Genomic DNA, 15,683 nt, shown 5'->3' on the forward strand with positions numbered 1-15,683 from the left:
AGGGATGCCTCCGAACAGACACCTCTTCTTCGCACCTCTTCCAGATATATATATATACTTGATAATCAATAAAAACAGGACTAATCGTCCATTCACTTTCATTCAATCTCGTTTTACTCTAACACAAATTATCTGGCACCGACCCTTGCCTTGGGTGCTGACGCAGTGACGCAGTGACGCGGATCATGCCCGTTCAAGCGAAAGCACACTTAACTCTGTCGCAAACCCAATTAATCCTGGCCATGCAAAATCGCCTGTGCCGGCTCTCGAAGAAAATCGTGTAGGAGTACAGTACAACACTCCACAGGTGATTACCAGCCAGGTTGGCGCCAATTTCAGTATCCCGTCCCTATGGCTGTGCCGGTCGTCACACGTGGAACGGCTCCAGCGAGCCGTCGACCAGGCCTGCGCCGCCGCAGCACCCGTCTTCACCGTCGTCGTCGTCCTCCTCCTCGCCGCACCCGTTCAGCCACGTAAGGTTCTTGGGGTCCTCCCGCAGCAGCATGGCGTCGTACCGCGTGCTCGGGAACGCGTCCGGCGCCTTGACCGCGACCTTGTCTTCCCCAGCCGCGGACGACCGCCGGCGGCCCCTGGCGTCCGAGACCGCGGCAGCGGGCCCTAGGCGGCCGCCGGGCGCTGCGGACCGGAGGCTCCGCTGCTGGGCGCCCTCGTTCGCCGTGAGCTTCCGGGAGTCGGCCTTCGTGAGGCAACGGCGCGTGCTCGCGACGGATGAGCCGAAACCCACGGCTCGACGGGGTGCGGTGGCCTTCTCGTCGCCGTGGGTCTTTCGGCCGTCGGCGCCGCTGCTTGATAACCTTTTACTGGCTGCTAACAAGTCCCCTCTCGCCGCGCTCCGGGAGGCGGCGGTCGCCGGCGATACGCTCATGCCGTTGCCCTGGCTCCTCTGCTTCCCGGCCGCCGGCACGGGCCGAGTCTTGACCATCATACTGGGCGGCACGGCATTTTCCGCGGCCTGAGCCGTTGACATTGCATCATGACTCGGCTGGCCCGCGAACCTCGAACGTGCCACGGCGTTGGCGCCACGTCTGGTCAGCGCCGGTTGCTCTGACCTCACCCTGGTTGACTTGGGGCCGGAGGCGCCGGTCGTGGGAGCGCGTGGCCGCGACGACGACGGTCCCTTGGGTTGGTTGGAAGCACCGGAGCCGGAGGAGACCTGTGGCCGTCCGTATGTTTTATCCTCGGGACGGGCTGTGGCCGCGGCTGGCGTGCGGGGGCTCGTCGCCGGCGTGGATCTCCCGGACGCGCTGCTCGCGGCTTTGACCGACGACGAAGACGCCGACGACAGAGTCCTCCTGACGTGCGGCGGGCGACCCGAGGACGCGAGCTCCGTCGTGTTGAGCGACGAGCTGCTGCCCTTCTCCCGACGTGCCCGGGAGAGCTGCATCACATTACCGAAATGATTGCCAAGCTTCAGGCAGATCTCTACGTCAAGAAAAACAAGAAACGCGGACGGACGGACGGACTTACCGGCGAATTGCTCTTGGCGTGCGACGCCGATGTGGCCCTCGTCAGCCGGCTCAGCGCCGGGGAGCAGGAGAGAGGCGTCACCGGAGGAGTCAGGAGCCTACGAACAACGATGAATCGCAACAATGTCAGAGAAATATCGGTACGATGTTTTGCCATAGACAGCTTAACTGAATGCCATTAATCATTTATCGTCACGTTTTATAACCTACCAGTCGTAGTCATGCTTCCCGACCTCCGCCCTGAGCTTCGCCTTTCCCCTCCGATCGGCGGCCCCTGCTGCATTGCACAAGCACCCCTTACATCAGCAGCAGAGAAGACGCCGGCGATCATCCAGGATCATCAAGCTCTCCCAAACCAAACCAAACAACAACAACAAAAAAACAGGCACGGGGAATTCAGGAACAGGTATAATTACTGTCATCGGTTTGGCCGGAGAGGGCGGAGAAGAACTCGATGCTCTCGTCCTTGGCGGCGGCATCGCCCCTCCCGCCGCGGTGGCGCAGCAGGAGCTGCACCGCGGCGGCGGACGCCGACGCCTTCTTCGTCGTCCTCGGGTGCGGGTCACAGGGGAGCCTGCTGCTCATCTTTCCTTTCGTGTTCTCTTCTCTGCAGTGCTTGTTGCAGCGGACGATTCTTGGCCGCGGTTGGGTTGCCGCGATGAACGACACAACTGACTGATATGGCAAGGGGAGGGGAGGGGGTTTATGCAACCAAGAGAAGGAGAACTCAGCTGTTCTGGTTATTTTTTGCTGAAGTAGCAAACTGTTTTCGACTTTCCTATAAATAAAATTCCATCGCAGATTATTCTATTTTATGCCCACAGTCAAGTCAAACTCGTTATGAATTTATCGTACTAGAATTTGCATTTCAGAGTACATTATTTGTAATGGAAATGTCCTTCACGCTGTCATGTCATACTCACCACTCACCAGACGTGCAAACCACCCAAGACTCCCGATATTACGTGACAGAGGGATTAATACGGTAGAGAGACGCGCACCGACCAATATGAGAAGACCATTTCGAATAGAATAACCAAGCTGAGAAATTCAAGAAAAAAATAGAATAACCAAGCTGAGAAATTCAAGAAAAAAAATAGAATAACCAAGCTGAGAAATTCAACAACATTTATTTATTCTGAGAAACAACACATTTATTAGTTCAGGGGGACGAATTATGGATAGTTGAGCATATCTCGTTATTATTTCTCATAACCAAATGTGAATTGGTTTCTACACACTGAATAATCGATACAATCATGCTGTACATGATGTACAAGTCCAAAATGTACACACAGTTTTATGCTGTGACACAACAGATAAGGTAGCACATCTTTACAGTTACACAACAGAAATCACACTGCCTCTCTACAGTTATGCACACAAGTTTCGATACTATGAACATTGGACACAAAAAAGAAGGTGGCACACACACATGGCGCAAAATGCAACTAGTTCCCCAACCATTCGAAGCAGCGGCAGAGGCCCCAGCAAAACCTCGAAGGGTAGTCCCGCACGAAAACATCCCTGCCGTAGCCGACGACATAGAAGCTAAAAGATCGCTTACGGTGAGACATTGTGACGCGGGTTACAGGCACGACTGAGATGATGTGTCTCTCCAAAATGACTCTTGCGGATGGAGGAACTGGCAGCCTGCTCGCGACAACCTCCGAGGACAACAGGCTGAGAGGGTATGAATCGGCGAAGAAAGCAGGAATGCATTGGTATGCCTCTATGCTGCATAGTTGCACCCCTTGCGCTCTGTGAAAAACTTTGTCAGGGACCGAAGCGGATCCTGCTGTTGCACTAACTTCCCTTGCTGTAAGTGTCCTCCTGGAAACAAAAGAAAGTACATGTCAGACCAAGAGAGAATGGGACCACTCAAACAATTATTCAAAGTAGTCACTTCAAAACACTAAAAGGAGCATTAAAGATTAATTTCTTCTTCGGTTGTCAAAGTAGTGCCAACATAGCTTGTCAATTATGGTGCGAATATTATCACAAACCATAAAACCTTGCTTGAAAACAATTGTACAGGGCTACTCGGTATATCTCATGATTTTCTGGTACATGCTGCCCTACTGGTCTGCTGATAAATAAATAAAATGGTACAATAAAAAAACTAAAAGATGAAGACTCACTTAGTTTTGCAATTACGACTCTCTGGAGGTTTTTATCTATTGACGCTTTACTAAATACGAGCGCATTCAGCAAAGAGTAAAATATTACTAGACTACTAAAAAAACATATAACCTGTCAAGAAAGTACTCGCTCCGTTGCATAATTCTTGATGTGGTTTTAGTTCAAATTTGAACTAAAACAACAACAGGAATTATGAAATGGAGGGAGTATATTTTATGTACAACAGTTTACAGTGGAATAGGGCAGAACTGCACACAAAAATAAAGCATTGATTAAAATCACAAAAGTTCAGGGAAGCTTTTAAAACCATAACAGACTACTGGACTGCTATAACAGCTTTTCGTGATAGTTAACATTGTAGCAACATGATAGGTTCCACGTAGGCACTTACTAGTAACACATCTGTTTAAGTATATACGTTAAATCTTTTGGTTCTCTATTCTTTGGTTACTTGTCTCAATAAAAACTGATGGACCATCTTCAGAAAAAATATGGATTGAATTACCATCGAACACGAGCAATGCTTTGTGCAAGAAGGGAACCGCAGCCATTACATTTCTGGCATACTACTAGGCCACGGGATCCACATGCTGTGCAGCGCAACATTCCTTGACCATTGCACCTCCAGCATCTGTAACAAAGGATGAGATACAAGCCAATCAATATCTGAAACAGAAACAGAAGTGCTATATGTGTTACCCAACTTATGTACTTATGTATGTTATGACAATGAAAGAGCTTCACTTATGGCGCACTTGTATTCTTAGTTGAGGTGAATTACTTGAAATATTCAGTAAAAAGAAGCGGTGGAACTTACACTGAATCAGATCCATCCTGCTGAGTGCGTAAACCCCTGCCATCACATAAACTGCACTTAATCATTTGATCTGCCATGTAAAACCCAGGCTGCCGACCAGGATTGCAAGTAGGACATGGTACCTCTCTACGACCCTGGCAATCTGTCAGAGACATCAGGTCAGGGAAACTGAAGTCTTTCCAAAATCAGAAAGGCAGTGACGGATAAACTACGATATTTACCTTGCTAAAATAAAAATACTACAAAAGAAGATTAATGAGAAAAAAGAACACTGACCAAAGGTGCCCTATGTCCTAACTCGTAACAAATTGAAAGTAAGCCAAGACTAGTTAGGGTTCCAGTAATAAACAGGAAATAAACATTAATTAGAAGGAAGTCCACCCTATTTATTTCTACTCCTAGTTAGAGCTGAGAACACAACATCTTGACTCCACAACTATTGCAGTCAACAAGGATTAGTGGGCAGAGCTTATAGGCGGCAACATGATTAAGTAATATATTTTTTAACTTCACTCGACAAGTCTATTTGCATGCTTTGAGAAACAAGTCTATACAGATCATGTCCATTTCTTTTCAACACATATAGATGAGCAAGGCGACGCACTACTGGTGCATGAGATGAATGTTCCCATTAGAAGTATGAGTTAGGATAGTTGCCAGTTCCCATGTCATGTTTACACAAAAGTGTATTTATGGGTTTCTTTTTTCTAGAAGTTTTATCCAAGATTGTTGAACTTCCCATCATGAGGTAGCTTAAGATTCCTACCTGTATTTAAGTTGAATTGGCACTTACCGTACGTGTAAAAAGGCAAAATGAATGTTGTATTACGGCTAAAACAATTGAAAGCAAATTACATGTGACTGCATGACGTTCTGCTAAATGAATGTCATACTTGAGCACTTCTCAGTAACTTGTGAATGAGGAATCTTGACCATCACTTCTTTCTCCGGTACAAAGAGCATTGGAAACTCGGACCTCAAATCTAGTTCCCACACGTCAGGAACCGGACCCTTGTCTCTTCCATCTACCTCCTCGCCATGATAGGGTTCCTTTTCTAACACGACGTCCCTTTCCTCGATAAAGGTTTCCAAGGTTCCAACATACACATCGGAGCAGTCCTTGATGGATGTAATTTTCCATGTACGAGCAGGCTGGCTTCCCCAACAACATCGATGTCCGACATGTTCAATTAGCAAACGCCGGGCCTCCACCTCATCCAGTACATCCCTATCAGAAAATTTCAACATTCAGAGAAAAATGTGAATGTTAAACATTCATGACTACGGGACTGTGCTGCTCGCTAATTATCACTCGGCAACAAAGCCATTCAGACAATTTCGACAAGGCGCACTCACCTCTGGACGTCCTGAGAAGGATGGTAATAGCCGCCGTATGGGTACGGCCCTTGAGGAGCAACCGCCACACCTTTGCGGTTTAGAATGAACGCTGTGACAATCACAACGGGGCAAAACGGTATGTACTGTAGAAATGGGGAAGTAGCGCGGAGGATTACCGTGCGTATACGGAGGAATGGCAGCAGTTGACGGGGGTGGGTAGACGGCGTCGTGGTGAGGATTGGGCGACGGGGGGCAGCAGTTGGCGGAGGGGGAGAAGGAGACGGCGGTCTTGACCTCGGCGGCGCTGAGGTCGGCCCACCCTCCTCCGCCGCCGCTCAGCCCCAGGTGCTGGTGCTCCGCCGCTGAAACGAGATTCAGACCGTAATAAGGGACAAGATCGAGAGCGGGGTCAGAATCAGATGCGTGGGCCAGTTGGTTCGATGGCGAATGGAGAAACCTGGCGACGGAGAGGGTGGGAGGAGAGGGCGCCGCGGCTCCTCCTCGCCGGCCTCCGTGGTCATCGGTGCCGCCGATTCGGATTGGATCCGCGCAATGGGATTGGCTGCGGCGATGGTCATAGTCGCCAAGGAAGCGAGTCAAATCCTCCCTCCGCGAACTGCCTCCTCCTCCCTGTCACATCAAATCGCCGCCCCAGCGCGACGACGACGACCGAGATGAAGCTTCCTTCGCCGCATGCAGACCGAGATGTCGCCATATACAGTGACATCAATGCTTGGTGGTACGTACCTACCATGATATGAACTGCAAATAACATGAAGAGACTGGTGTAAAAGGAGCACCTAGTGTGCAAATTTTTAAAAACAAAACTCAGTGACATCCGTCGGATATTGAATGGATGTGTCAGATTCAATGCACGGAAGTTGGTGGAGTTCTCTGCATTTTATGAAAAACCCCTTGACTAATATATATGTATACAAAGATCCCTTCACCATCTTCTTCGAACTGGATCTGAGACATCTATTTAAAATCCGATGGATGTTGTTGATTTTTCTATTTTTGCACACTAAGTGTTTTTTCTAAACAACAGTGCGAAAATCTAGATTTTTTTACAACAGCGACACAAAATTAATCTGTTACTGTATGTCATAGAAGTTCACAGTTCTAATTCTACCGGCAATTTTAGGAAAACTATTTACAATTTTGTTTAGAAACATTGCAGAATGGAAACAAAAAGAGCTATTCGCATATACTTGCATTTTTCTCCTTTTGTTGTGCATCTTGGGTTTGGTTCAACTTCGTCATCTTAAATTTCTATTTAGGTAGTGTTGTTGTAATAAAAAAATGTAATCAGGTACACAACCGTGGTTGAGATTGATGGTGGTTCATACTACATCGAAGGTCGTCCTACATCAATAAGTTAAAAATGACACAATGATGTTTTTTGTCATAGCTTACATCGCCTCGACAAAGGGCGGCCTATTTCTTTGTTAGCAAGGTGCAAAACGGTGCGACACATGAATGTGCCGATCGATTGGGATCTTATTACCCAATGAGCACACGGCTCCAGTCTAACCACTCGAGCATGGATGGCAGTAGCTTGGAAGAGAGACTGGTCATCAACCACGTGTACATGGTCCAACGGGATCAGAGGGAACGAACTTACCAACAGTCCGACCCAAGACATTTAATGTAAAGCTAGCCTGGTCAAATATAAGAGGCGGGCTAGTGGCTTTTCAAGGATCCAACAAATTTCACATGTTCTATAAAGGTAGGCTTCTCATCTACCAGCATATTCCTCCTCTTCGCTGCCCGGCTGAGATATTATAACCCAAGAAACAGATCGAGCACTCGAGCAATACAACCACGAAAGGTAAGAGTAGGGTCTTACATGCTCCAGGAGGGCCCGAATCCGGGTAAATTCCCTGTTTTGTGCCTTACCATCTCGATTCGCCGCTCGCGCACTCGGTTGAACGAATATGTCGGTGTTTGATGGCATTGGCAGTCTCAAAACATCGACAATTGTTGCGCCAGATAGGCGATGTGCATGTGGATCGGATTGATCGAATGGGGATGGCTTCCATGCCGTCAAGTTTGGCGCCTTCACACCTGGAGAGTCTCTCATGCGGCTCCATGTGTTTAGCCGCCTCCTTCCTTGAGGGTTAGGCTTTCTACTTCGGGCGCCTGGACATTGTCATCGACAAACGCAGGTGAGTTGCGGTTGCACAAAGAGTCACTCCATTGCTCGCCATGCCCGACCCTCGTCACACCACTTGGCTCCAAAGGCGGAGGCATGGGTCCAAACGAGCAAAGGATCGTCAAGCACTCCGGATACTCCCGTCGCCGCCTCAAGCAAGATATCACAGTGTACATATCCTAGGTGATTTGAGATACATGAGTACCATTTTGTCTTCGATGACATAAACAACTACGAGGACAAGCGCAGTGCCAAGCTCACCGCTCGCGAAATCCAGCGGAGAAGCCCAGAGTGCCACAATTCCCAAAATTTTCTGAAGTTTCACTCACCTTCAAGTCAGGGGACTGATGTCCCGCAAATGCACATGGTTTAGTTGTAGTCTTTTCAAAGTAAGAGTATTGTTCCCATAGGAAGCATATCAAATGGTCTTCACCTCTCGTGGAGGTTTATCGAAATACGCCTACAAGTTAATTGAGGTCGAAAGAAAAAGCGGTGTGCAAGTGAAAATGTTGCAAGGGTGTCATGGATAGGATTTAAGTATGTAAGCATAGTAATGAAGAACAAGAGAAGTAATGGAAGTGATGAACTTTGAAATAGGGATAGGGGGTCTTAGGGAGTCTGGATTCACCGCTAGTATGTATGCTACTTTTTTTTAGGGAACTAGTATATATGCTACTTAATTACACCTATGCATAATTTTGGGTTCAGATAACTAATCCACTTTATATGATTCATAAGTGTGTGGATCCAAATACAGACATGTGCATACATGTGCGGATCCGTATCACACACGCCACCAACCTTCCAAAGTAGGGTGATGACAACGATGATTAACATAAACATATAAATATGATATTGTATCTTATCAGCGTTCAGCTCTTAGACATACTAGGGTCCTTCGTGTCCCCGATAACTATGTTCCGTCGATGCGGTCTTAGGGCATACTTGCTACGCCAAGTTCATGGTAACGCCTCATTATGCCTGCCTTCAGATCAGGCTCCGCAGGGATTATCACCATGCAAGGGGATGTCTTGCACGCTTGTCAGTGCGACCAAGAGAGCATATAACATGCCGACGCACTGGTGGCGATGGCGGAATTTGAGGTCATCAAACAATAGATCTCCCGAAAAACCGCCCAAGAAGGGCCGGAGTTACTCATCCTTTTAGGTGGCACAAGACACCAAGAACATCTGCATTGACCAAGATGATCCCACCAAGGTTGTCCACATCGGCACCCTGCTCAACCTTGAGTAGGAGGCAGAACTCATCCATTTTCTTCGAGGACTGAGACGTTCGCATGACAGGCCTCTGATGTGTCACAAGCAACATCGCCGAGCATTCCCTGAATGTAAGACGCAAAACCTTTCAAGCATCAACTCCGTCGCTTCGGCGAGGACTGACGCATGCAATTGGCAAGTAGATAGCATGATTCCTAAAGGTTGGTTTTATATCGAGGTGTACCACCCGAACGGTTGGTTAACCCGGTTCTCATCCTCAGTTCATAGATTACACTAGACTAAATAAAGCCTGCCCAATGAACGCATTCGCCCTGCCGTGCATCTACCAAGTGATCAGTCCGATCACTCAGATGTGAGGCACTCTACTATCTTGATGCTTACTCCGGATACCATCAAGATGAAAGGAGACGAAACCGGACATCCTTCATCACTCCCTTTGAGCGCTTTCTCGTATACCTGGATGCCGTTCAAGGAATGCAGGCGCAAGTATCATCATTGCACATACAAAAGTGCTTCCACAAGCAGATTGGGAAGAACGTGCAAACCTTACGTCATGCTGTACATGATCCACTATTTTCTCATTATTATTTCTCATAAGAAAATGTAAATTATTTTCTACACCCCGAACAATCGGTAGTCACGATTTACATGATCCACAAGCCCAAAATGTACATACAGAAGCTTTCGTACTGTAACACTACAGATAACGTAACACACCAGAAATCACAATGCCTCTCTACAGGTACACACAACTTTTGATAGTATGAACATTGGACACCAAAAGAAGATGGCACGCACATGCACTAGTTCCCCAACCATTCAAAGCAACGGCAAAGACCCCAGCAAAACTTCGAAGGATAGTCCCGGATGAAAACATCCCTGCCATAGCCAACAACGTAGAAGCTAAAAGACCGCTTACGGTGAGACATTGTGACACGGGTTACAGGCACAACCGAGATGATGTGTCTCTCTGAAATGACTCTTGCGGATGGTGGAATTGGCAGCCGGCTAGCAACAATCTCCGACGAGAACTGGTTGAGTGGGTATGAATCGGCAAAGAAAGCGGGAGTGCATTGGTATGCCTGTATGTTGCATAGCTGCACCCCTTGCGCTCTATGGAAAACTTCGTCAGGGACCGAAGCAGCTCCTGCTGTTGCACTAACTTTTCTCACTGTAAGCGTCTTCCTGGAAACAGAAAGAAATTACAAGTCAGACCAAAAGAAAAGGGGACCACTCAAACAACTATGCAAAGTAGTCCCTTCAAAGTTCGAACCACTAAAACGAGCATTAAAGATTATTTCTTCTTCAGTTATCAAAGCAGTATCAACATAGCTTGTCAATTATGGCGCGGATATTATCACAAACCATAAGCTCTTGATTGATCAGGAAAACAATTTTACAAGGCTACTCAGTACATCTCATGATTTACTCGTACATACTGATCTACTGATTTGCAGATAAATAAATATAACTAAAAAGTGGAGACTCGCTTAGTTTTGGAATTATGACTCCCTGAAGTTTTTTGTCTATTAGAGGCTTGGAGCTTATATGAGTGCATTCGACAAACAGAACAGTAAAATATTACTACACTACTAAAGAGAACATATAGACTGTCAAGAAAGCATAGTTTGTCTACAACAGTTTGCTCTATAATAGGACTGAACTGAACGCAAAAATAAAGCACTGATTAAACCTCAAATGTTCAGCAAAGGCTTTAAATCATAACAGACTACTAGGCTGTTATAACAGTTTTCAGTGCTAGTTAGCATTGTAGCAACATGATAGGTTCCATGTAGGCATTTACTAGTAACACATCTTTTTTAAGTATATACAGTCAAATTTTTTGGTTCGCTATTCTCGGGTTACTTGTCTCACTAAAAACTGACGGACCATCTTCAGAAAAAATATGAATTAGATTACCATCGAACATGAGCAGTGCTTTGTGCAAGAAGAGAACCGCAGCCATTACATGTCTGGCATGTTACTAGGCCACGGGATGCACATGCTATGCAGGGCAACATTCCTTGACCATTGCACATCCCGCATCTGTAACAAAGGAAGACATACAAGCAAATCAATATCTCAAACAGAAACAGAAATGGTATATATGTTAACCTAGTTATGTACTTCAGTACTTGTGTATGTTTTGACAATAAAAGAGCTTCACTTATGGCACACTTGTATTCTGAGTTGAGGTGAATTAAATATTGAAGAACTCAATAAGAAGAACTAACACTGAATCAGATCCATCTTGGTGAGCGAGTAGGCCCCTGCCATGGCATACACTGCACCGAGTCATTTGATTTGCCTTGTAAAACCCGTGCTCCTGACCAGCATTGCAAGTAGGACATGGTGCCTCTCCACGACCCTCGCAATCTGTCAGAAATATCAGATCAGGGAAATTGAAACTTTTCAGAATCAGAAAGGCAATGACGAATAGACTAGAATATGTACCTTGCTAAAATATAAATACTATGAAAGAAGATTAATAAGAAAAAAGAACACTGATTAAAGGTGTCCAAGTCCTAACTCCTAACAACTTTATAGTAAGCCAAGACTAGTTAAACTTCCAGTAATAAGCAGAAAATAAACATTTAATTAGAAGGAAGTTCACCCTGTTTATTTCTTCTATCTAGTTAGAACCGAGAACACGACATCTCGACTCCACAGCTATTGCAGGCAATAAGGATTACTGGGCAAAGCTTATAGGCGGCAACATGATTAAGCAGCCTATATATATTTTAGACTTATATCATACATCACCCAACAAGTCCATATGGATGATGTCCATTTCTTTTCAAAGCACAGAGGTGAGCAAAGATAATACATCACTACTGGTGCATGAGATGAATGTTCCCATTAAAAGCACAAGTTAGGATAGTTGTCAGTTCCTGTGACATCTCTACCCGAAAGTGTATCTTTGGGTTTCCTTTTTCTAAGGGTTTACTACGAGATTGTGAAACTTCCCACCATGAGGATCTTAAGATTGCTGACTGTATTTAAGTTGAATTGGCACTATCACACATGCTAAAAATAGTAAAACAGATACTTGTGACAGCCATACAAGTGGACGTTTTCAACTCTTATGTTATGATATGATCCCTAGATCATAACATAAGATAACCAAGACTGCCGCTCGGCTTGATTAGGGTGAGGTAGATAATTCACCGTAATATGATCCCTAGATCATAACATAATGAGGAAAAAGGAACTCCAGGGAGAAGTTAGATGATTCACATTACTTGGATAGTTTACACACAGTACCTAACTTCATATATAGCTGGCTGGCAGTTGGGACTCATAAACTTGGAACTAAACAACACTGAACACTCTTATCTTTATTTATCTCTAAGAAACTGAAATCTAATCTATCTCTAGCTAATTGACAATTTCCACTGCAGTCTAGGCACATCTGGCCGACTGTAGGGCCCAAGACCACACCGGCCCTGACTTCTAGTACTTGACATAACACATAACAGGGGGAAAGGGTAAAATCATGATATAGGGCCTGGGAAAACAATTTGAAAATTTTGGTTGATGCGTATATTCAAATTGCAATGCCTAAAAGGATATCCGAACAATGTAAAATGCAAATGCAACATAAGGGAAACACAAGATACACCATATTTGGAGAAATTACTACAGAACAGAAGTTGTTTTCTTACATAGAAAAAAAGAAAAAATATTATGGGCAAAGTTCTAATACTAAAGTTATGTTTACGTAATTTTAAAATGTACATAGAAAGGTTATCCTCACCAAGTAAAAAAAGTAAAACGAATGTTGTATTACTGGCTGCAACCTATGAAAGCAAATTACGGTGACTACATGACGTTCTGCTAAATGATTGTCATACCTAAGCATTTTTCAGTAACTTCTGAATGAGGAATCTTGACCATTACTTCTTTCTCCGGTACAAAGAGCATAGGAAACTCGGATCTCAAATCTAGTTCCCACACACCAAGAACAGGACCCTTGTCTCTTCCATCTATTTTGCCACCATCATAGGGTTCCTTTTTTAATATGGTGTCTCTTTCCTCAATAAAGGTTTCCAATGTTCCAACATATACATTGCAGTCCTCAATGGATGTAATTTTCCATGTGCGAGCAGGCCGGCTTCCCCAACAACATCGATGTCCAACATGTTCAATTAGCAGATGCCGGATCTCCACCTCATCCAGTACATCCCTGTTCAGAAAATTTCAATCATTCAGTTGGCTGATCTTATATGAAAATTCAGTAGGGTGATCTTATATGAAAAATTCAGTGGGGTGATAGACGATCGGCCATGTGTTTGAGGAAAACAAGCACAATTTGCAACAACATAACAGGGCAGAAGGAAAATATTGCCTCTTCTTGACCAATCATACAAAATACAAGATAGAGCATATAGCCAGTCTAGTTACATCATTAAGCTCCGACCACCAATCAAATTGAATATTGAGTATGGAAGCTACACTAAGAGGGTCACTGTTCAATTAGATCATCTCAATACTGTCTGCTCGGCCATTTTTGGCGAGGACTAGGCAACCACGCACAGGTGTACCAGACCACAGCGGGCAACCATGACTGATACAGTAAATTCCTACACCATTAGTTTAGCTGAAGCCCAGAACATAACAAGATATATTGATCTGGTCTCTATGTGTACCCACGTCTAAAATGTGGAAGTTAACTTAGCAACAAGGCTAACAACATTCATGGCTACGGGACTGTGTCTGCTCGCTGTACTATCTCTCGGCAACGCAGCCATCAAGACAATTTTGAGAAGAAGCCCTCACCTCGCGACGCCCTGAGAAGGCTGGTAATCACCACCGTACGGCCCTTGAGGAACAATCGCCAAACCTTGTGGTGTTGCAATCCGTTCGTTAGGTACGGCAATAACGGTAGAAACGAAGAAGCACCACCGAGGATATTACCATGCGTATGCTGGGGAGTGGCAGCAGACGACGGGGATGGGGAGAGGACGGCGCTGTGGATGGACGGGGGGTAGACGACGGCGTCGTGGTGGGGATTGGGCGCCGTGGGGTAGTAGTTGGAGGAGGAGAAGGAGGCGGCGGACCTGACCTCGGCGGCACTGACCTCCGCGCCCCACCCTCCCCCGCCCCCGCGCAGCGCCGACGAGCTGCTCCGCCCCAGGTGCTGGTACTGCTGCTGGTGCTCCGCCGCTGAAACGAAATTCACACCGTGAGGGACGAGATCGCAGATGGGATCAGATGCGTGGGTCAGTGGGTTCGGTGGAAGATGGGGAACCTGGCGACGGAGAGGGCGGGAGAAGAGGGCGCCGCGACTCCTCCTCCTCGCCGGCCTCGCGCTTCGCCTCCATGGTCATCGGTGCCGCCGATTCGGGTGGATCCGCGGATTGGGATCGAGTTGAGCGTGGAGAGGGCGGGAGGAAATGGCTGAGATTATAACGGGGGCCGGCCGGCGCAGCAGCCTTAGTCGAGAAGGAAGGCAGTCAAATCCTCCCTCCCTGCGGGACAAATCGCTGCCCCAGTGAGACGATGGCGATGGTGACGGTGATGCAGCTTGGGCAGACTTTTTTTTTCTGAGTTGTTTTTCTTTTTTTGAGCTGTTGGACAGACCATCCTGGTATCCGACATACGGAGACAGAGAACAGACGACAAAAGAAGCCCACGGACCGTAGGGCGAACCCAGCCCGCGGCCGTACGAGCCCATTCGCCGCCGCCGCGTGAAGACACTCCGGAGGTGACCGTCGGCGTACCAAGCGTGCCGTGATGCATGGCATCCGAGCCACTGCCTCGTGCCACCGGTGTGGGGGGACGCCATCGGCCTGCTGTTCGCAGGGGGGAGGCAAGGTCAAGCGGCTTAGGGTGTGTTTGTTCGATTCACGAACCAGTGAAATGAAATGTCATGATTACATCCCATCGGATTGGGTTGGTTTCGTTCCTATGTTTGATAGAATGTAATTACATGAAATGGAACGGTTCTATTCCAGTGTTTGGTTTCTGAGAAAATTTGAAAGATTTTGCTCCAACTTACCTATTTCCTATCAATTGAACTCTTATTTTCATTCAAAAAATAAACTACCAGTATTAGTTCTTTACCATGTGACAAACAAATTTACAACCAATATGTTGGATTGGAGTGCTAAACTAAAAATTCACAACATTGTTGTTTGTTGTTGCTGGCTTGCTATCACTCCGCTATCTGTTGTTGGCTTGTTGTCCCACTGTCCTGCCTTTCTGATTTGCGAAAACAAAAAGAAAGGAGAAGCTCGAACTACGCATGGAAGATCAGATCTCCCGGCTGGGCATGGGGCGAGGCGATCTTGCGGCTCATGGCGTGATCTGCCACCACTCGCCTGTTGGTGCCTGTCGCTGCTCGCCCCGTCCAGCACCTCCGCCTGCCGATTCCTACTGTTGCTCGCCTCCTTCTGGGCTACCGCCTACCGATTCATGTTGCTTCTCGCCTCCTTCTAGTACCGCCGCCTGCCGATTCCTGCTGCTGCTCGCCTCCTTCCTGCGGCGTTGCCTGCCGATTCCTG

The 15,683-nt window shown here is 46.6% G+C and overlaps 3 protein-coding genes across 3 annotated transcripts; all 3 read right to left on the minus strand.

Moving 5' to 3' along the window:
• Nucleotides 1-367: 367 nt before the first annotated feature.
• Nucleotides 368-1,909, minus strand: LOC123425463 (neurofilament heavy polypeptide-like). Its single transcript, XM_045109168.1, has 4 exons — nt 1,871-1,909; nt 1,698-1,783; nt 1,489-1,585; nt 368-1,399 (listed from the first exon to the last, which is right to left on the minus strand). Exons 1-4 carry the CDS (start codon nt 1,907-1,909, stop codon nt 368-370), a joined length of 1,254 nt encoding a protein of 417 aa, XP_044965103.1.
• Nucleotides 1,910-2,662: 753 nt separating this feature from the next.
• Nucleotides 2,663-6,520, minus strand: LOC123424986 (protein SSUH2 homolog). Its single transcript, XM_045108665.1, has 7 exons — nt 6,242-6,520; nt 5,961-6,146; nt 5,803-5,872; nt 5,340-5,674; nt 4,447-4,588; nt 4,135-4,260; nt 2,663-3,320 (listed from the first exon to the last, which is right to left on the minus strand). Exons 1-7 carry the CDS (start codon nt 6,360-6,362, stop codon nt 2,939-2,941), a joined length of 1,362 nt encoding a protein of 453 aa, XP_044964600.1. The 5' UTR covers nt 6,363-6,520; the 3' UTR covers nt 2,663-2,938.
• Nucleotides 6,521-9,736: 3,216 nt separating this feature from the next.
• Nucleotides 9,737-14,739, minus strand: LOC123424987 (protein SSUH2 homolog). The gene is made up of 7 exons (XM_045108666.1): nt 14,429-14,739; nt 14,095-14,343; nt 13,957-14,020; nt 13,032-13,363; nt 11,412-11,553; nt 11,098-11,223; nt 9,737-10,362 (listed from the first exon to the last, which is right to left on the minus strand). The coding sequence occupies exons 1-7, from the start codon at nt 14,505-14,507 to the stop codon at nt 9,981-9,983; spliced, it is 1,374 nt and encodes a 457-aa protein (XP_044964601.1). The 5' UTR covers nt 14,508-14,739; the 3' UTR covers nt 9,737-9,980.
• Between the last annotated feature and the right edge of the window lie 944 nt (nt 14,740-15,683).

This window comes from Hordeum vulgare, chromosome 2H (genome assembly GCF_904849725.1).
Source record: "Hordeum vulgare subsp. vulgare chromosome 2H, MorexV3_pseudomolecules_assembly, whole genome shotgun sequence".
In the NCBI taxonomy this organism is placed as follows: Eukaryota; Viridiplantae; Streptophyta; class Magnoliopsida; order Poales; family Poaceae; genus Hordeum; species Hordeum vulgare.